We start from the raw sequence: 21,905 nt of genomic DNA on the forward strand, positions 1-21,905 counted from the left end.
TGTGGTAAATGTTTTAAAACTGAAGCCTGCCCAAAAAGGACAGATCCAGAAAAAAGGAATGAACTCTTGTTCCATACCTGGAGGGATGACTTTAAGCTGCGTCCAAGTTGAAGGCCAGACAGAAGCAGGCTGACCCGGCTGTCTGGGAGCTGAAGGATGTGAAGTGCTGTGGCAGAGAACAAGCCTTTCCCCTGCTTGGCTGGAGTCAGGCAGCCACGGACATTCCTGCCGCTGGGCGTTTCCCGGGGTCAACACAGGGCTTCTCCAAAAGCAATGACCAAATAAATTGTAAGGAAAAGATGGGAGGAAAGGAGTGGGAAGAGAATCCATAAGATTCTTGAGACTTCAATCAACCAACTGTAGCGTTTGGATCTCATTTGTATCTTGATTCAAATAAACTATTTTTAAAAATATGAAAGACAGTAAAGGAAAATTGAATACTGACTGGATATTTGATATTAAAGAATTTTTGAGTGATAATAGATGGCATTAATTTTTTTAAATGATTCCACTTTGTTCAATTTAAAATATTTATGGATGAAATGCCTGGGATTTGCTGTGAAATAATCCAGTGGGGAAGGGAGGCACAGAGGAACGAGACAGCCGTGAGACCTCTTGAACCTGGATGATCAGTACGCGGGAGTTCACGTGCTGGTCTCTCTACTGATGTTCAAGTCTTATTTTCCATAATAAAAGTTAAAATAAAAATAAATCAAGTGCCTCTGAGAGAGTGGGGCAGTCAGGGATTCACACTTCACCTTGAACTCATCTCCTAAGACTCCTTCCTCTCACCATCAGCAGGAGGACCCATGCCCACCGTGTGAGTCCAGGTGTTCTGTGTTGATGCAAAGCCTTCTTTAAAACCTTTGCTGTCTGCAACTGCTCTCCAAGCACTCAAGGAACTGCCAATCAATCTTCAGTGAAAAAACTCAGGAGTAGCAACTTGGGCTTCGCTGTGCAGCTCATTGCTTTACTGACACCTGTAAGTGACGGTTTAAGGAACGTCTGTGCCAGCAAGCATTCCTAGTTTGAGTGATGAGACTCACCACCCGATGGTCTACAGGGTCCTGCAAGGAGCAGCAGGCCACTCCAGTGCCCCAGCACCTGGGCACGCTGACAACCAGCAAGGGCAAGGGTGTCTGCCTAGAGGGAGCAGCGCATGGGGAGAAGACCAGCAGCAAGAGGGAAGGAGGTCATTGGGCATGGGACAGAAAAAAAGAGGCAGCAAAACCCCCTGCAACTAAATGAAGTGTCGCCCAGGGCACGCTGTCCTTAGAAAAGAGATGGAAACCCTCTTCCACTCCCTGCCCCAGCCTGCTCTTCCTCCCCCACAGCTCGCACTCAGGAAGCAGTGCCAGTTCTCAGGAGGCTGCAGTTACTTACCTAGGATTAGGATGACTGGCACATGGGGGCCACTCAGATTCCTGACTTTGCCCCTTCTCATTACTGGCAAGAGGGCGAAGACAGTAATACCTCAACCAGATACCAAAGAGAAACTGTCAGAACATGGGATTACTTTGTACCACAATTGAGATTTGTATTCTAACAGCCTGATGGCTGGGAGAAGCACTTTTGATGGGTATCTTTGAACACAATCAAAATAATCAAATTAATTTATATATAATATTTATACTGGTGATTGAAAAAGAAACCACTTTCACAAGAACAAAGTTATAACGCTTTAATAATTTAAATAGAACCAACTTCAAGGAACACATACACACATACATAAAATCAAACAATTGAACAGTGTATTTAAATGCATCTGATTCTTTAAAAACCCCCGAAATGGACTCAAGTTCATGGATATGAAAAGATAATTTTGAAGTACTATAGACCAGAGTAAAATGGACAAGGTCATCACTTTGCATTTACAATAAGACGACAGCTTGTGGATACATTAGATGTTTTATAAGAACACTTCTAGGAATGTTAGAACAAAAAAGCTGTTAAAAAGGAATACAAACAATCGCATAAAGATAAATTTACAGCTAACAATTTCTTTGGTCCTCCAAGTCACACTTGTTTTTACCGTAAAATACCAAACATGAGTTGTATGCTTAGAAATCTACCTATAAATGTCTAAATATTAAGCAAGTTAATGTTTATACCGGGTTAGATTTAAAAAGGAACTCAAAATCAACCACACCACTGTATACTTAAATTCCAAATATAGAAAAAGTTAGGAAGAGTTTAAAAAAAAAACAAAAAAAACCTGTGCCATCTTGCCTTATCATAAGCTAAATGGCATCCCAGTGGCAGAGATAGGATTACCAAGTTAAAGCAAGCATCACAGTTCATTATTTTTAAGTTAATGGGATAAATTTGGTTTAATAAACATGATCAAAGTGGAGCCTTATTTAGCGCTGTATCAACCAAATAAGAAATAATTGGGTTTTGCGGAGGAGCTGGGGTTTTTCATTTGTTTTAATTTGGCCCACACTGCCCCAGTGGAGGAAATTTTAAGATAATCAATAATAAGGCAAAAGCTTCCAGGATTAAAATACCTACACCACCTGCACAGAGTTGCACAGGAGACAAGACCCACTCAGACCACAAGGGAAACCAAGACCAGGGGCTCCCGTGCCTTTGCACAGACACCAACAACACAGCGTTGGCTAGAACACTGGACACAGCTCAGGATGCCGTCCCACCATCAGTCCATTCCGTTTTCTTTCAGGTTCACGGAAGCTACGGTTCTGCAGACCTGAAAATGACGGGCACTCTCAAAAGTTTCTGGAAATTCTTAGAAAAATATTTCATAAGATCAAAAATAATGTTTTGAGGCCACTACATGGAAAACACAAAGTAAAATCCCAAGAAACTTTTAAAGATAAAACTGTGATGACTAGTTATTTGCAATGTCAGTACTAAGTCTTATAAGATAATGGCTTTTTTTAAAAAGGCAAAAGTATCTAGACTCTAAATGATGTGATATTCTCATCAAGGCACAGAGAGTTAAATGTCTAAATCCCTGTATGTTGACATGAGAATATACCTGTAAACAACTCTAGGGACTAATTCCCTGTACTTGAATTCAAAAAGAATAGAAGGTAGAAATGTGCCTTTTCAACTCACAGTAAAGTCAAAAACAGATATTCCACTGCCTTCCCCTGGTGACTTATAACTGGATAGTTAAAGTATAAATATATAAATAAAACCATGTCACTGGTGGTTTAATAAACATGATCAAAGTGGAGGCTGTTGGACTTTGAATTCACAGAGCAATACTGCACAAACACTGTACATAAATATTTTAGCACTTTCAGCACTACTATACCATTTTTATTGGAGGAGGAAAACAAAAACCAGTGTATTAGCCATAGGTCTCTTCCATTTCCTATGCTCCTGTGCTTATGCGTCAAATGACCACACTATTTCACCAAAACACGTGAATTCTTCTTCCTTCCCAGCACCCTCAGGTTATCTGAAAGGCAGTGATTTTGTGCATATGAATTACACTCTTGGCAGTTCACTTTAATATTGCCACTAAAAGGTGGCAAGAAGAAAGTAGAGGGCTCACCCCTTTATTAATTATATTTATTTGACTTTCTATAAATAATTTTTAAATACGATTAGTGACAAGGAATAAAGTTCACAGCTGTAACAACTGAGAAATGGAATGTACAAACAAGACCAGACAGACGAGGCTACCAGCAGTACACTCCGCAGAGCCACGCCGCACCCACTGACGCTCAGCTCCGAATGAGCGTCAGAAACTCCTCTCGGGTCTTTGGGTCTTCCCGGAACACACCCAACATCGTGCTGGTCACGGTTTTGCTGTTCATTTTCTGTACACCTCGCATTACCATACACATGTGTCTACAAAAGGAGACAACGAAGGTTGCTTAAAGGAGTAGACAGCAGCTGGTTTGGTTTTTAAAATAAAAAGCAGGCCAAAAGATTAATCTCAGTTCACAGCTACCAAGTATATCAAAACATCCCCTCTTAGACAAACGTTATCAAAAACTTTATTCCTGAAGTTTCTTGTCTTGTAGCTTTTGTTCTTATCAGTAGTCGAGTCCTTAACACATCCAAAAAGAGGGGGGTAGAAAATGGAATTTTCTTCCTGGATGAAAATGATATGATGTGTCTACAGAGATACCTAACTTCCAGATCAAAAGAAAGACAGAATTCTCACTTGATCCACCTTCAGGAGAAAGACAGCACTATGCTAGCTTAGGTGTTCTCAGTACGCTGGTCTCACCCAGCAGAACCCAGACAGCAGGGCCCAGGGAGTCTGAGCATCCTGGCGAAGGCAGACAGCATCCACAGAGCAGAGCTCATTCCATATCACAGGACGGATGAGACTATGCCCACAGGATGGGTGCAACTCTCATAACTCATTCTAACTTAAAGATGTGTCTTCAGTTGCCCTTTGTACAAGTTCTTGGCTCTATTTTTTAAATATGTGACAAAATATTAGTAAAAGTCTGCTTGGAACAACAAAGAGCTAAAGAAGAAACCAAGAAAAGACAAAAATACTACTGGTTGTGCCAATCTCCACACCACCTACACATATGACTCCCTACACCTCCGCCATCCCCACCCCACCCCTCCAAAAGGCCTCTCCCATATCCTGGTTTCTTATATCAGCAACACAGTAAATGCAGGAGGCAAGAGAGCATTAGACTCAGGGATGGAAACCAACAGTCATGTGCCAACGCTGTGGCACCATCACCTGGTGCTGGGAACCCGGAGCAGCACTAAACCTCAAGATCATCTTTCGTGCACCACTCTGACATTACTGAAGGTGGAATCTGACTTACGTTGCTTCCACCACTACCCCGACTCCAGCAGGTTGCAAGGCTTCTGTGATTGCTACAGCAATTTGTTTTGTAAGGCGCTCTTGAACTGTGGATGGAACAAAGCTCAGTTTAAGAGTCTGATACAAACAGCTGGAGGCTTTTTTTGTCTCCAGAATATCTGACATTTTAAAAAAGCAGACTTCTGTGAGATGTAAGAGCCAGGACACCCTAGCTTTTGCCAGTTTGCCTTGTCAGCTGACTGGGCCACAAGGAGGCCCCTGTTCAACGCCCTCTCCCGAGGTACAGGTGCTGAAGCCCCCCAGCATCACTGGGGGAAGGCATTAGAGTGGCAACTGTCTCTTACCTGTGCAGTAAGACCAACAGAGTGCTGGTTCACAAGCACTCCCATGGAGGTAAAGTAGAGCAAATCAATCAATCGCTTGCAACAGGATTAACAAAGGGGCTACACTTCGATTATTGAATTATACTTAGAGCAATGTTGAAAACCAATGATTTAACCTAAATAACATAGTTCCTGTCCTGAATAAAACAAGAACATACAAGAGTGTTCACTATAGCACTGCATGTATTTAAAAACTGACAAAATCTCCAAATGTCTATCAGAGCAGGGGTTGGTTACATCAAGCCATGGCACATACAGTGAATTCTAAATAGCTACCAAAATGAATGAGATAGTTACATGTATGTGGAAAAAAATGTTTAAGATTTGGTAAGTAAAAATAAAATAGGGAAAAAAGAATGTGAGGCTAATTATATGAGTCTATTTTTGTTTAAATACAAATAAATTTATTTGAAAACAGTAGGTACATAAAAATGTGAAAAATGTGTAAATACAATAGTGATTTCTTCAGGAGGCTTGAAACACAGTAGACTTTCTTTTTTATATTCATATGAGATTTTAATTTTTTTTCACTTTTGCCAATAGTGATGTGAAAAGCTACTCTGTGCAATTAAAGAACCACAGTAGTTGACCATAATTATTATATACTGTCAACACTTTTTTTTTTCTTAAAGAGATGAGGTCACATTTGCACTATGTTGCCCAGGCCAGTCTCAAACTCCCGTGCTCAAGCAATCCTCCCACCTCTGCCTCCCAAGTAGCTGGGACTACAGGTGTGTGCCATCGAACCCAGCTTTTGAGGTTTTAATTTTTATAAGTCATATTTATTGCACTTGCAATAGGACAACAAAAAAAATACCTTTTCTGTAAGAAAAAATGTTTTCTGTAGATAAAGATTTTAAAAGCTTACCTTGTAGTCGTCTACTATAGATTTCTACAATCCTAGAAAAGAAAGAATTGTTTTAGTTAATCATAAATTGTTTGAAGTGAAATTGGTAAGACTTCCTCATAAGACAAAAAGGACTTTGTTGAAGTGACAGTGGGGTGCAGGCGGGAGACAGAGCTTACGGGAAGAGGACAGAAAGAGCCGAGTGCCACAGGGAAACGCAGTCTAAAGGAGCCCACCAACCACCACAGAGTGGTCCTTCCTTCCATCCTCAGAGAGAATTAATGAGTCTCCTAAGTGTAATGTTCACTTAGGAAAAACAGAGAGCTGAGTACCAAAATTTTAAGGCTCCCAAGTCGTCAATTTTACACCATGTCTCAAGTGTCCTAATTAAACATATTGTTTTATCAGAGATTAAAATTCAAGTTAAAAATAAAAAGACTACTTGTTAATTAACAGCACACCATGGTCAACTACTACATCAACTAAACTGATTAGGGTAATCAGGTTAGAGCTGATTAGACTTCTTCAGACAGCTCTTCATGAGATAGGTTTATGTAAGTAGTTAGTATGATTAACCCTCCCAAAAATAAAAGCCTCCTGATCTTAGCTTAGAACACAATCTGTCAACTGATGAATTTTTGCCTTTTGACATCTTTCTATTTATGAAATGTAAAGATGGCCCTGGGACTTACCCATCTGAAGAAGACAATTCATGCTGAGGGCCTTTTCTTTAAAATGTGGCCTTTTTGCCATGAATTTGGACTCAATTTAAAGATCATCTCCCCTAGGAGGCATTTTAGGTCTGTTCGCTCACTATGCCCCTCAGATAGAACTGACAACTGGCTCCTTTTTACCCAATGATGTCAGTAACAGGCGTGCCACCCCGTGTACCGCTCAGCCAACAGCGCCCCGAAGGCAGGAGCCATCCTAATTCTCCTTTGTGTCCCCAGTAGGTATATGATATGGAAAGGATATAACTATATTATTTCATTTTGAACAAAAACCTGAGAAAGGATGGTTTTTCAAGCTCCTAGATGGGAGCTATGTCATATTTCTTACTAGGTCAAATTTCTGTATATATTACTTCTGATAGTTTTTCAGGTGACTGTTACAGAAGTAGGAGATACCATTGAGTTAGAAGTTAGTGATGTCTTCCTTGTCATATTCATCATTTCTTTTTCTTGAGTAGAATTTCAGGTACAGCATTAGATAACAGTGGTCATATCGGGCATCCATGTTTTGCTCTAATATTTCACTATCACCCACGGTGCCTGCCTGCTTCTGGCAGACAGCTGTCCTCATTCCAGGAGGACCATTCATGCCATTTTTAATGGGCGCCTACTATGTACGTGGTTATGTGGCAAATATGCTCCCTGTGTTCAGAAAGCTTATAATTTATTTCTAGTTTATGAATTTTCTTTTTCAAGTAAAGAGTACATGTTGAACTTATGTCTTTTGAGCATTTCATATAGCTACCCTGAATTAAAAAAAAGTCTTTATTTTGCTCTCATTCTTGAAAGACAATTTGTTGAGAGGTATTTCTTGGGAACAGAATTTTGGTTTTTCCACTGATCTGACTTTTAATACTGCCATAGGCAAAGCAGTTGTCAGTCTAACTCCTGTTACCTTGTAGGTAGTCGATCAATATTTTTCTCTGTGGCTGCTTTATATTAACTTGTATTTTATAAGTGTACTCTACAATTTACTTTATTGTGTCTAGGTAGGCATTTAATTTTATTTGACTTATTTGGGATTTATTTGGCTTCCTGAATCTGAAGACTGATATTTTGTATGTGTTCTGGAAACTTTTTCAGCCATTATCTTCTCTAATATTGTATCTACCACAGTGCCTCTGTTATCTCCAGGAATTGCAATTAAGGGCATATTATACCCTCCCACTCTTCCATGTTTCTTAAATTCTCATTCATATTCTCCGCCTGTCTTTGTGTTGCATTCTGCACAATTTCTTCAGACCTTTCTTCCCATTCACTATATTTTCAGCTGTGCCTAATCTATTTAAATGACCATACTGGGCTTCAGTTTCATTTATCACTTTTTTTTTTTATTTCTAGAAGTTATATTTCGTCCTTTTTCCAATCTGCCTGGCTAATTCTGAAAGTTTCTTATTCCTTTGTCAAACTTTCAATACTCTTATTTTTTAATAAACAGTAAGTCCTCACTTAATGTTGTATGTTCTTGGAAACTGTGACTTTAAGCGAAGGGATGTATAAGGAAACCAATCTTACCCTAGGCTAATTGATATAAACAAGAGTTAAGTTCCTACAGCATATTTCTGGTCCCAAAAACATCACCAAACTTCTAAATAAAGACCAAAACACCTCTAACATTAAACACTGAAACAAATGCAAGCTATCTATCATTTAAGAAAGAGTAATACAAATAAGTTATCCAGTTCAAGGTTTCACATGGCTGGACACTCTCCTAGCAGCTGTGGGTACAAGGCAGAACTCAGTCCCGGGCGGGACACCATTCTGTCTCAGGGGCGCAATCACACACACCCACACTCAGACTGGGACCATGTAGACGTGACAATCCACCTAACGTGCACATCTTTGGGATGTGGAAGGAAACCAGAGTACCCAGAGAAAACCCAGGCAGACGTGGGGAGGATGTGCAAACTCCACACAGACAGTGGCCCTGGCTGGGAAGTGATTTTTTTTCCTCAAATGTTATAATGAAATGATATTGAACAAAACAACTTTACTCCAGAACCTGCTGTACGTCGTTTTGCTTAAAGTCATTTTGCTTTCAGTCTCAGTTTCTGAAAACCCGATGATGACATTAAGTGAGGACTTCCTCTATTTGTTTTATATCCTATATCAGGTATCTCCAGTATCTGCCCTCTTCAACACATCATGTGCTGCTGACTCAACTCACGGTGGCTTGTTTTCTTTTACTTTTGGTGAACTCACGCTCCTTGAAAATTCATTTGTGGGGATTCTCTGAAGTCTGGATAAACGTTCATCAGAGAACAAGCACTTGTTTCCACTAGCTTCCTGGAAGGATACCCCTTTGGGGCTGTTTTAAACTAAATTATTGTTTTTCAAAGGCCACGTAGGTAATGATAATTCTGACCCCAAACCTTGTGAATGTGTATATGAGTTATTTTTTTCTTTTTCCTGCTCTTTCCAGAAGAGCTAGCATGTAAGTCCCTGATTTGGGATGGGGATAGGGAGCACAGAGCCCAGACTTTGGCTCTAGGGCTAATTTCTATGGATTCTCACTGGAATGGCCTTATGTTTCCCCCACTGTGGAAAAGTACAAATACTTTATATCTTGGGATGCTGTGCCAGCAGGGATATTGTTATAATTTAGTTCGTTACACTCAGAATCAGTAGTTGTCAATTTTAATCTGAACTATTCTTACATTCTCGGAGTAAACCTCCCTGGGTCATGCTGAAAATAGTACTTCTACTAGCCCATTAGAGTAGGGTTTTTTTTTACATTTAGGATTCTTACAACTACATTTATAAGTGAGGTTAGTCTAAAATTTTTTTAATGCTAGCTTTATCAGGCTTTGCTATCAGGAATAGACAGCTTCATCAAATTAATTGCATACCTTTATAGGTTTTTCTATGCTCTTGAATTATTTATACACAGGGAATTAGTGGTTACTTGAAAATTAGAAAAAAATGACTGGGTCCAGGTCCTTCCCCCGACCCCAAAACATTAATTTGACTTCTTCTGATGGTTATTAATGTATATGGGTTTTCTTACCCTTGGTACATTCCCTTCTCTCCCATGTTTTTTTAAAAAAACTTATTCACAAAGATTCTTTAAGTTTTTAAAGCATATTTTTAGTTACATATTGTGTCATTCCTAGATATCAGTTAGACTTTTCCCAGCAATCTATAATATAACATTTCTAACTTTTGGATTTCTGATTTCTATTCTTTTTGTTTTTTCTAAATTATTCTATAATAAGGAATTTGCACTTTATCTTAAAAGCCAGGGGGAGCCATAGAAGGAACAGCATGATTAAATTCATACTCTGGAAAGAACATCCCAGCAGCATCTGAGAGCAGATTTAAGGACCCCAAGAGATTAGAGGCAGGGAGGAGTCAAGAGCTCAGCACACAGTCCAGGAAGAAGATGAGAAAGGCCCAGCAGAGAGTGGCAGGCAGCAAGGACAGCGAGGAGGCAGCAATAGGGTGATGGGGGCAGTGAGCACACAACAGCAGGGGACGGGTTCCTCCTCACACCCGGCCCCAAAAAGGCATTCCAGATGGAGCAAAGATTTAAATATAAAAACACGGTCATACAAATACCAAAAAAAAAAAAAAAAACCACCCAAAACAAGTTTGTAAATACACAGCAGTTTTACTACTTTTTTACGGAAAAATAAAACAATAAAGCAAATTCAAAAGACAAAAGACAAGCCACTTTAACATTCAAAGAGCTTGAGCAAATCAGGAATAAAAAGGTAAGCTACCCAGTGGAAAAATTAGCACTGGAGCTAAAAACAGGAAGTTTCAGAAAAGATTAACCTGGCCCTATTAAAGAAATGAAAATTACAACAATATAAAAAAATAGATACCATTTTTCACTTATCAATTTGGCAAAGATTTAAAAGTGTGGTGAAACACACACCCTTTACCTATTACTAGAGTATGAACTGGTGTGGTCTTTTTGGAGAGCAATTTGGTAATATCAAAAATTCAGCTCTCTTTAAACCAGCAAGTTCTATTCTAGCAATTTATCTTGCAGGTGGATTCAAAGTATAAAAAGATGATATAAAAAAATTTGCTCACCAAGGCACTTTTCTCCTTTTTTGACAATAGTCTCAAACTACATATTATACTTATCTATATCAAATAGTGGTTAAATGAATTATGTTAATCCTAGAAATACTAGATAGCCATTAAAAGGAACTTGCACTCTTGAGACTAAAAGATGTCCAAGGAATTTCAAGGTATTTTACATTAAAAAAAAAAAAGTTCTAGTACAGAATATAAGGTATGATCTTATGCGTGTGTTTGCATAGAAATTTTCCAGAAGGATAGTGAAAGAACTCTCTAGTTTTAACTCTAGGGAATGGAAATAGGAAAGAAAAGCTTTCACTTCATTCACTCACTCCTTTTCGGGTTTTTGTTTTGTTGTTTGTTTGTTTTGAGACGGGGTCTGGCTCTGTTGCCCTGGGCTAGAGTGCAGTGGCACAGCAATCTCAAACTCCTGGCCTCAAGCGATCTGCCTGTCTCGGCCTCCTGAGTAGCTGGGACTATAAGCACATGCCACCACACCTGGCTAATTTTTAAAAAATTTTTTGTAGAGACAAATTTTTAAATTTTTTGCACCATATTGCTCAGGCTGGTCTTGAAATCCTGTGCTCAAGCAATCCTACCACCTCAGCCTCCCAAAGTGCCAGGATTACAGGTATAAGCCACTGTGCCAGGCCACTCATTTGTACTTAAGTTTAACTGGTAAGTATATTACTTTTATACTATAGAGAAAAAGAACACTCCCTCTGTCCTCGAATGCCCAGCCTACCTTTTAACCACCCCCCAGTCACCCTTGCCTCAGTCAATCTGGCCCCCATCCACTGGAACTCTCTTATTTGCCTTAGCTCCTGCATTAACTATATCTAGAGGCGCTTCTCCCCCATTTAGAATTCTGCTTCTCCCTCCATCTTTTGGTCTCTCCAAGCCGGCCTGGCCACAGCCATCATGGCTCCTCTGAACTTGGAGCTCCAAAGCAGGCATTTCTCCAGCACCTGCTGCCTCAGACTGTGTGTCCTCTGGGGGCAGCTGCTGTGTCCTGCTTCTCGCCAGCCACTACAGTAGCTGGCATAGTGCCCTTTCCCAGTAGGTGCTCAATAAAGAGATCAACCATGGCTGCCCCAAGGTGCTACAATGCTAAGATTTAATTATATTCACTCAATTATTCTAAGGTAAGAAAATAAACATGTTCCATTGTTTTTCAGCAACAAAGGGAATTTCTATTCAAACTAACTTTATTCTAGACTTCTACTAGAGTTGAACCAGATCAACTCACTTCTGGCATTTTCTTGTTACTTAAGGCTTTACTGTTTGATATTTGACTTCACTGGCACCGAAAGGTCATTCATTTAAAGGCAAGCATATAACAAACTTCACACAAGATTAAAATGAGCAGTGAAGTTTTGCTAAGACATTCAGCTTTCCTTATTCCTCTTCATTCCCTAAATATCCTTACTTCTTATAAGGACTAAACAGTTGCATAAAATCTTAGTCTTCTATTTAATAGATCCTTTCTTCAAATTTTTTACAAAATATCTAGAAGTCACATACACTCTGCTCTTTGGCTTAGTGTTCTGTTTTATTCTTAAATTTTAATCCTATTAGTATAAGAACAAATTCCCATGCTAATAATCAACTCCTTTGTATTGTTTCATAAAAGCTTAATTATTTGAGATCTTTTCCTTTCACCAGGAAAGGAAATAACCAAGATTATTTCCTTCTACGCCCCCCACCCCCCCACCCCCGTTACCATTTATGCCATGATCTTACTGAGTTACTCTAGGGGCCATTTCCCATAAAGTGTTAATCATGGTCAACACAGTGTGGTCTTCTAGAGAATGTTTACATTAAGACCAAGGCCTAACATGATCTACCAAGCTTTTTTATAATATGAAAACTATCCACCTTTCACATATGGACAGTCTGTTACAGGCCCTAGCAGTGCCAGAATTTCTATATGGGAAAGGTGTAGGGTTGGCAATCTTGCCGGAAGGAAGGGCACCAGAGCACTAGACCTACATACAGCTACGTCTGCACAGCAGACACACTGATTTTACTTAGACTGTATGTTATCAAACAGTGAGAATAACTACTTTTAGTAAAGATGCTTTTATTCACAGTTGACATGAAACTGGCTTTATTTATTATTTGGGAATAAGTTACTGGGGAGAGAGTTGCTAATAAAAATTACATTAACAGTAATTACCCCAATCACTATCACTACCCTTTCTCAGCCACTTTCTGGCACTGCCACCAGAGACAGATCACTTGCAGGAAGCTGGGATGTTCTTGGACTTGTGTTAAGAGGCTTACTGGGCTGTTCAAGATGGCTCAAGTCTGTAATCCTAGCACTCTGGGAGGCTGAGGTGGGAGGATCTCTTGAGGTCAGGAGTTGGAGACCAGCCTGAGCAAAAGTGAGACGCTGTCTCTACAAAAAATAGGAAAATTAGCCAGGCGTGGTGGTGCGCACCTGCAGTCCCAGCTACTCCAGGGGCTGAGGCTGAGGCAGGAGGATCACTTCCTGAGCCCAGGTTGAAGTTGCCGTCAGCTAGGCTGATGCCACTGCACTCTAGCTGGGGCAACAAAGTGAGACTCTGTCTTGATGGGGCCAGGGAAAGAACTTTACTGCAGTGAAGCAATTAGAGCTATATTCTTTCACGGTGCCCCACAGCCCTGTCTGGTGGCAAGGCTGCTGAGCAGGAATCAGGTCAGAGACTGGGGAAGTTAAATTTCTCTCTTCTACCCACTTTCTCCTCAATCCCTAGAGGAAATAAATGAGAAAATGGGAGTGAAATCAAAGTAAAAGGAACAGCTGTGGAGGGCAGCTGTCAGATTGCTGGGGTGGTTTTTACAGATTCCAACACAGAACTGAAAAAGACTGGGATCCCCATTTCAGGGCTGTGGTGAATCCCAGTGCCTAAGTAGAGAAGGAGCAGAACACAGAGCCATAGAATAGTCATTTGGTTGCAGAGAATCATTTCTTCCAATTGTGATACGGTCACTATAACCTCAATCAAATTATTCAAATTTAGCATGGTTATGTTTTTAAAAAGGAGGGGAGATGCTCATTGTATGTTCATCACTTTCCCCTTCATTTGTTCTTAACTCTCTCAATGCACATGCGCATGTGCACACACACCCTTCCCTCCCCTTGTATTTCCCCTGTCACCCAAAATTCACTAACTCTATACAATTAAATTACAACAAACAAAAGGATATTTAAGGACAATAAAATATTGCTGGCCTGGGCCTACCAAAGATACAGGAACACAAACCCTCACATTGACTTCCAGTTAAACATAGATGACCATGCATGCCTATCACCTGTCTTTCCTAAAACTCAAACGAAAATGGTAGCAAAGGAATTTTTTTAAAAGGCATGAACCCACCGGATAAAGAATGGAAAAGAAAACTGTAGCAGAAAAGAGAGAAATAAGAGAGAGGAGAGTGAGTGTTGTCTTAGAGCAGAGCTGAGCAAAGCCAAGAAGGCACAAGTATGTTTGCAGAGGCAAAGAACCTAGATGTGAACTGACTGGCCCTCGCACCGAAGAGGTGCCTGGAGGCACCTAGGCACGGAGGGAGGCAGGATGGAGGCTGGCGGCCCCACATGGAGGGTGTGATTAAAAGTCTGAAAACAGTGCTGTGCAGTTAGACCCCTGCCCATATTTCTTTCCCCACCCCTCACTGTTAGCTAAAGCTCCTTTAAACAACAGGGCCGGACTGAAGGTTCTCTCCAGTCAAGGCTGTGCCAGTAGGAGGGGTGGGATGTGGGGGACGGGCAGGCAATGGGGGATGAGAAGGCAGGGGCATCTGTGCTTCAGGCCCTCTCAGTCTGTTTTCATCTCTGCAACTACAAATTTTCAGTTGCAATGCAGCTCCCAAGTTAGAGCCATACTGGTGGAGAGAGAAAGCCTGATGCGACAGGGTCTCAGCACACAGGGGCAGGTCCTATAAACCTGTTTCCTATTCACCATGCAGTCATACTTACCTTGCAAGTTTGCTGAGGCCAAGGACTTGCTTGTTAGGAAGATAACCAATATGGACCTTCAGAGAAGAGACAGAAACCATGAGCTAAGTGAAAATATAGTGCTTCTTTGTGACAAAGTAAGGAAACATAGGGAGAATATTGTGTACTTACGTGTAGTATATCACAATGAAAGCATACCTTTAAAACATCTATTATAAAAGCTTTAAGACTTAGAAAATGAAGTACTTATATGACTATCTTTTAAATTAATAAGTGCAGTAAATATATATGTGTGTGTATGTATGAGTTTATTAATCAAATGAAAAATTTTAAGTATGGTCATTCTAGGACTCTCACGTATACCCAAATCTGTACACGCCCGGGTCCAGCAGAACTCCCACATAGAAAAAGTCTGCCCTCCAGACACATGAGTTTCACATTCCACAAATACAGTATCTTCGGTTTGTGTTTGGTTAGAACAAAACCACATGAGTGGACCCCTGCAGTTCAAACCCATGTTGTTGAAGGGTCAACTGCACAGCCCTGATATTTCCCTGTGAAGTTAAACTCTTGACACAAATCTGAAAGTCTTTCCCCTAAGGAGGGGAAACGTTCTCAAGTAAAGGCAAATGATCTTGCAGCCACGTTAAAATGTATGCAGGCAAGCCTCCTTTAAACGGCAGAAACTGTAAATACAAGTGTTGCCCTTCCACGAATCACAGCAGCTTTAAGCATCCCACCGCGGAGCCCTGTTGCACAGAAGGTCTCCGTGCCCTTTTGTGCTCCATCCTCCTGGCAGGAGAAAAGGGGCACAGCTACCACTGTGGCTGCGCAAGAACCAACACCCTAAGAACCAAGTTCTTACAAGACCTACTATAAGACAAAGCCATTTCTTTCCTCTTAAAAGGTACCAACTATATGTAATACGTAAATGTGACCTCTTTTTGAGCCAAGTATTAAATATGAGAACACATTAGTTCTCTAAAAAGGCCAATAGAGTACGGTCATTTGTAGGCAATCAATTAACCTAACATAAAATTAGAGACTCATCTGCATCATGATTTGCCAATATTATTTCATTTGTTCATCTAACATTTACTGTACACTTGTAAAATTGATATATATTAGTGCTTAGCGATTTTTTCCCCCCATCAATTAGTGCTGTGCTTTAGGAGTTTGAGAATTCCATCTCACTGCCTTCCTGTTTGGCAGGAGGAGAAAGTAAAGTAGCACCTGAAGGTTGGGTATTTCAAAGAACAATTAGAGTTAAAACCTTCCCATGGAACCAAGTTCTTCTGTACCTCTTGAAATTTTGTATACTTATATGCAGAACTAGAATTTGCTTATTGTTTATACTATTTTTGGTCTTCCTTAAGATCCTAAGTCATTTAAATGTTCATTTTAGAAAATCATCACTAAATAATATATTTTAAAAACAAAGTTACCAAGAACACAAACACAGAGATAATCATAGCAGAAGGTAACAGGCTATAACAGACAGAGGCTGAGTAATAGGATCAGTGCCTGGGTCTGGCCCCAGCTGGGCCACTAACACTCTACATCCTCCTGGACAGGTCATAGGCTTTCTGGGTCTAATTTTCTCACCTACAATAAAAGACAGAGATGAGTGCAAAGGTTCCCTCCTTATTAATTGTGGGATTGCCAGACACTGCATGCCTCTTGCTGTGATATAATAGGAAATCTTCAGCACTCCATGAACTACTTTTGTCAGAAATGTTTAGCCTTAATCTTATAAAGCTTTAGGTCTAATATAGTTTATAGGAAATCCAGAGGTTGAATGGAACAAATCCAGAAGGTGGCACACTCCACAGAACTGGCCTAGTTCCTTCAATAAGATAATGGTATGATGGGGGTTAGGAGAGACTGTTTTAGAAGGAAAGAGACTTAAAGTCAGAACCAAATGTAATGTAAATATGAATATGTGACTCTTAATTGGATTCCTGTTTAAACTAACCTACAGCAAAACATTTGAGACAACTGGAGAAATTTAAATGAATTATTAGATGCTATTTAAGAATTACTGTTAATTTTGTTTGTGGTAACGCTACTGTGGATAAGTAAGAAAATATTTTAGAGATATTTTAGAGATGCATATTAGTTGCTAGTGTGTGTAAGAAAATATTTTAGAGAGGCTGGGTGTGGTGGCTCATGCCTAGAATCCCAGCACTTTGTGAGGCCAAGGTGGGAGGATCACTTGAGACAGGAGTTCGAGACCAGCCTGGGCAACAAGCGAGACCTCCCCCCACCTCTGCAAAATATAAAAAATCAGCCAGGCATAATGCCATGTACCTACTGTAGTCCCAGCTACTCAGGAGGCTGAGGTAGAAGGATAATTGAGCCCAGCCTGGGCAACAGAGCAAGACCCTGTCTCTAAAAGTAAAACACATATATTTTAATATATATATCTTTAAATAATATATATATTTTAGAGATGCATATTAATAATTAGTGATGAGTTATGCTGCAATATACTTTTTCAGTATGTTGAAGGATTTATTGCTAACCTATTAGATGTGGTAATCAAACTGAGGTTATGTCTCTAAAAATTTTTTTTTATCTTTCAGACAGATACACTGGAAGAAATAATATGTCTGAGATTTGCTTCAAAATAATCCAGTGGGGACCTCTACATAACCAGATTGGTCCTATACTGATAACTGTTGAATCTGGTTAATGGGAACATGGAACTTTATTGTACTAGTCTTCCTATTATATACATTTGAAATTTTCCAAAAAACAAAAATGAAATTTTCCATAATAAAAAGTTAAAAAAAAAAAAAAAAAGAGGAAGAGTAATACTACTACACACACAACAGAATACTAAACTTAAAACTAAAAGTGCCAAGTGTTGGCAAGGATGTGAAACAACTAAAACTCTCATACACTGTTGGGAGCAAAAATTGGTGCAACCACTTTGGGAAACTATAGGTCAGTATCTAGTATTAATAAGTTGAACACGAATATACCCTATGATCCTGCAATTCTACTGCTTGCTACAATTTAATAGAAATGTATGCATGTGTGCACCAAAAAAATGTTGATAGCAGTATTGTAATAGTAAAAAAAAAAAAAAAAAAAAAGAAGGCAACAAAACAAACGTCAACCAAGAGCAGAACAGATAAATAAAAAATTGATATACTTACTACCTGTGGGGACAAGGGATGGCATTAGGATTTAAAAAGGGACATGAGGTGAGCTCCAGGACACTAATCATATTCTATTCTTGATCTGTGGGGTGGTAAGGAATACCCTTAGGTCTTGTGCATTTTTCTGCTTTACTTCTTTAAAAAAGTGAAAAAATAAAATACTTAACAAAAAAATGAAGCAAATGTGAAGGCATTTTCTGTAAGTCTTCTGTGAAAAATTATTAATAAAAATTCAGAATAAAATAAAATTATGATGGGGTTGGAGGAACAAGACAACTCTTTGTCCTAAACCTACATGTTATCAAAGGTATGTTAACTACAAAAATCCAGATAATGTACTATCTAGTTTGCATTAGATTCATTTTTCCTAATATAGAAAGAGTTGGAAACAAATCCACTAATATCGTAACCTCTATCACAAGAAATTCTGTAATCATTACTGTTCATGTCATGCCCTACACACATATATATGTCTTGGATCAAACATTATTCAGTCAAAATAAAGCAAATCTCTAGGTTGGGATGCTAAAAAATAAATAATAAATAAAGGGCAAAGGTTTTCAGAGCGTATGGTAGCTACCTAAAAAGATAAATGCTACTTTAACCTCATTATTTTAACCTATTAACATGGTATTTAATATGAAAGGCTGGCCCTAAAGGCTTTCTGCTACTTTCTTTTTATTCTTTCAAGTTATTAGATTAGTCAGGTTGATAAAGAACAACCATGTATTTGTAATTGTAAGTATTGGGATATTAGAAATGAGCAGCTAACAATTTTAAATATAATTATTCTAATTTTTAAATTTACATTATGCTTTTTTAAATTAGTAGGAAACAAGAAAGAACATCTTACCTTTCCAACAAAGGGAACTAGATGATGTTCACACATAGAAAACATATCTATGTCCTTCACAATCACCATCTCATCATGATCTTCATCAAATATAGCATCATTTAGGACATCTGAAATCAGAGGCTTGCTTTAGTAATATTTCCAATTTTATAGAAAGATACAAAGTAGAAAAGCTAACATGGGTAAATATGAATAGACAGTCAACATAAAAAAGAATGTTAATCCTACCTAAAATACTACAGGAATACAAATTAAGACTAGTTATTTTTCCCTATCAAAGTAGCAAAGTCTTTTTCTTTAAATAATATTTTTAAAATCCTTGATATAGTGTTACATGAAAAATTCAGGATTACAAATATATACACAGGATGAGGGAGAAGGAGGGAGGGAGAAATTATGCCAAAATAAAACAGTGGCTATTTCTGGTGGTGGAAATGGACTACTTTCACTTTCTTCCTTATACTTGTTTATACTTAATATTCTCTCCATAATGGATATATAGAAAACCACATCTAAAAGCCAGATCTAGATAATCTGAACCACATCTAAGATGCATATTAATTGCTAGTGTGAGTAAGAAAATAGGGCCGGGCACGGTGGCTCACGCCTGTAATCCTAGCACTCTGGGAGGCCGAGGCGGGTGGATCGCTCAAGGTCAGGAGTTCGAAACCAGCCTGAGCAAGAGCGAGACCCCATCTCTACTAAAAATAGAAAGAAATTATATGGACAACTAAAAATATATATATAGAAAAATTAGCCGGGCATAGTGGCACATGCCTGTAGTCCCAGCTACTCGGGAGGCTGAGGCAGGAGGATCACTTGAGCCCAGGAGTTTGAGGTTGCTGTGAGCTAGGCTGATGCCACGGCACTCACTCTAGCCTGGGCAACAAAGTGAGACTCTGTCTCAAAAAACAAACAAACAAACAAACAAAAAAAAAACAGAAAATATTTTAGAGTGACTGGGTGTGATGGCTCATGCCTATAATCCCAGCACTTAGGGAGGCCAAGGCGGGAGGATTGCTTGAGGCCAGGAGTTCAAGACCAGACTCTGCAACATAGCAAGACCCTGTCTCTACCAAAAAAAAAAAAAAAAAGTTATGATAATTAGCCAGGTGTGGTGGTGCACACCTATAGTCTTGGCTATTCAGGAGGTTGAGGCAGCAGGATCACTTGAGCCCAGGAATTCGAGGTTACAGTGAGCTATGACTGAGCCACTGTATTCCAGTCTGGACAACAGAGTGAGGCCCTGTCTCAAAAAAAGAAAGAAAGAAAGAGAAAGAAAGAAAGAAAGAAAGAAAGAAAGAAAGAAAGAAAGAAAGAAAGAAAGAAAGAAAAGTTTTATTTTTTAAAATTGCACTGACTTAGCCTCAACTATCTCTTCTGCACAAAGGAAGGTTAATTAGATTATGCCCACGGGAGCTTTGAGTTCCCTAACAATCTGTGACTATAAGAACATCCTATCCTGGAGGCCAAAGAGGGACCAAGGGAAACAAGCTACAATCCCCACTGTCATGATATAGCCATGGTATTGATAAAAGGCAGGTACCCAAACAATGCTGAAAGCAAATGCCTTGTGACACGGAAAATTCTTCAGCCCTATTGTCAAATGAGAAAAGAAGCTACAAAGGAGTATGATCTCATTGTCATAAAATAAATATGTACATAGAAAAAACTGCACTGATATCTGGACAAGTTGGCAGACCAGATACACCGAGATACCTAGCTGTGTGATTTCATGGAGTTGGGGGATACCCAATATACACAGCATCATTAGACAGAGAAGGGAGGAGATGCAGAGAGCTTTGCAGCCACTTACAGCTATTCCCCTCGGAAAGGCAGGCTGCAGAATGAGTCACGGGAAGATGTGCAAATGGCCACCCACACTGCCTGACCTTCAGTGGCTCCACTGCTACTAGAATAGGGGCTCCAGATATTGAGTCATCACGTAAACCACAGTTATCATCCCCTGAGTCAGGCTATTCAGAGAAACATTTGACTGTGTTGTCGAAAAGTCATTAGTGTGGTAACAAAAGTGAATGTGGGGGGTTCAGACACACAGAAACAGACAGACACCCTGTTAGAAGTGGCTGGTAAAATCCAGGGAGGAAAAAGGCTTAGTGTCACTCTTTAGTAAGTATTCCTTCTCCAGAAGCAGTTTTCTATTCTGAATTTTCTGCCTAACCTTCAGTCATATTTCTGAAAGAAGTCCAAAAATAGATCCTGAATGTTCCTAAAAGAATCCTGGATGCCTCCAATATTACTGCCATGTACAGCTTACTAAAATCTTTAATCACACAAGAAGTATTCCTGAAAGTAAAAACAAACAAAAAATATTCCTTAAAGAAAGAACAAGAGAGAATTGTTAGACACAGGAAGCGTTTGTTTTCTCTGGCAAAGAACAAGAGCACCCCCATTCTAAGCTCTCACCACAGCCATGTGGCACGTTACAAACCAGCCCTCGAGTTAGGCTAAGAACTGGCTCCATCACTTACTAGCTGTTGAACCCTGGTCAGGGCACTGTGTGCCTCAATCTTCTCAGCTGTTAAGTGAGCAAAAAATACAGTGCCTACTTCACAGGAGTACCGAGAGGACCAAATGAGCACGTGCTTCCACTACACAAGTGGAGTCAGTGGAGGTGGTTGTTACTCCTATTATCATCATAATTAAGATTGAGGGAGCTGCTAAGCTACATATCCCATGCACACTGATGTACATTAGAATTTAAACAGGAATAATTTGCTTGTAACAGAGTACAGAAAAGGAAAAACAGAAACTTGACAGTGGAGAAACCTGGCAAACACTACCTTAACCAAGTGATCAAGGTTAACTTCACCAGTCATAAGAAATATTGATATGGCGTAGCTCCTGATAGGATATGACGAGAGGGGCACATCACCTCGGTGGTTGGCATTCTTCCCAAAAATCCATAAGTGCAGTCTAATCATCAGAGAAACTGAAGGACATTCTACAACATACCTAAACAAGTACTCTTTTAAAAAGCATCAAGATCATGAAAGATACAGAAAGACTGAGGAACTGTCAGATTGGAGGAGACTAGAGAAATACGACAACTAAATCCAATGGAAGAACTAAAATCCCAAATAAAGTGTGTAGTTTAGTTAATAGCATTATACCAATGTTAACTTCTTTAGTGTCGATAATTGTATTAATATCATGGCCATGT

General features: G+C 39.5%; 1 protein-coding gene across 2 annotated transcripts in view; it reads right to left on the bottom strand.

Moving 5' to 3' along the window:
- Positions 1-1,706: 1,706 nt before the first annotated feature.
- The window catches only part of GCH1 (GTP cyclohydrolase 1), a 51,387-nt gene continuing 31,188 nt past the window's right edge, over positions 1,707-21,905 (bottom strand). The window contains exons 2-6 of one of the 2 annotated variants that reach the window (XM_069464962.1): positions 18,722-18,831; positions 14,723-14,778; positions 6,020-6,051; positions 4,770-4,854; positions 1,707-3,548 (exon numbers count right to left, since the gene is read on the bottom strand). In XM_069464962.1, coding sequence (XP_069321063.1) covers positions 3,473-3,548; positions 4,770-4,854; positions 6,020-6,051; positions 14,723-14,778; positions 18,722-18,831 — 359 coding nt within the window. In that variant the 3' untranslated portion in view covers positions 1,707-3,472. Of the gene's footprint in view, positions 3,823-4,769; positions 4,855-6,019; positions 6,052-14,722; positions 14,779-18,721; positions 18,832-21,905 lie in introns of both variants that reach the window. The other variant, XM_069464961.1, reaches the window with a different exon arrangement.

This window comes from Eulemur rufifrons, chromosome 2 (assembly GCF_041146395.1).
Source record: "Eulemur rufifrons isolate Redbay chromosome 2, OSU_ERuf_1, whole genome shotgun sequence".
Taxonomy (NCBI): Eukaryota; Metazoa; Chordata; class Mammalia; order Primates; family Lemuridae; genus Eulemur; species Eulemur rufifrons.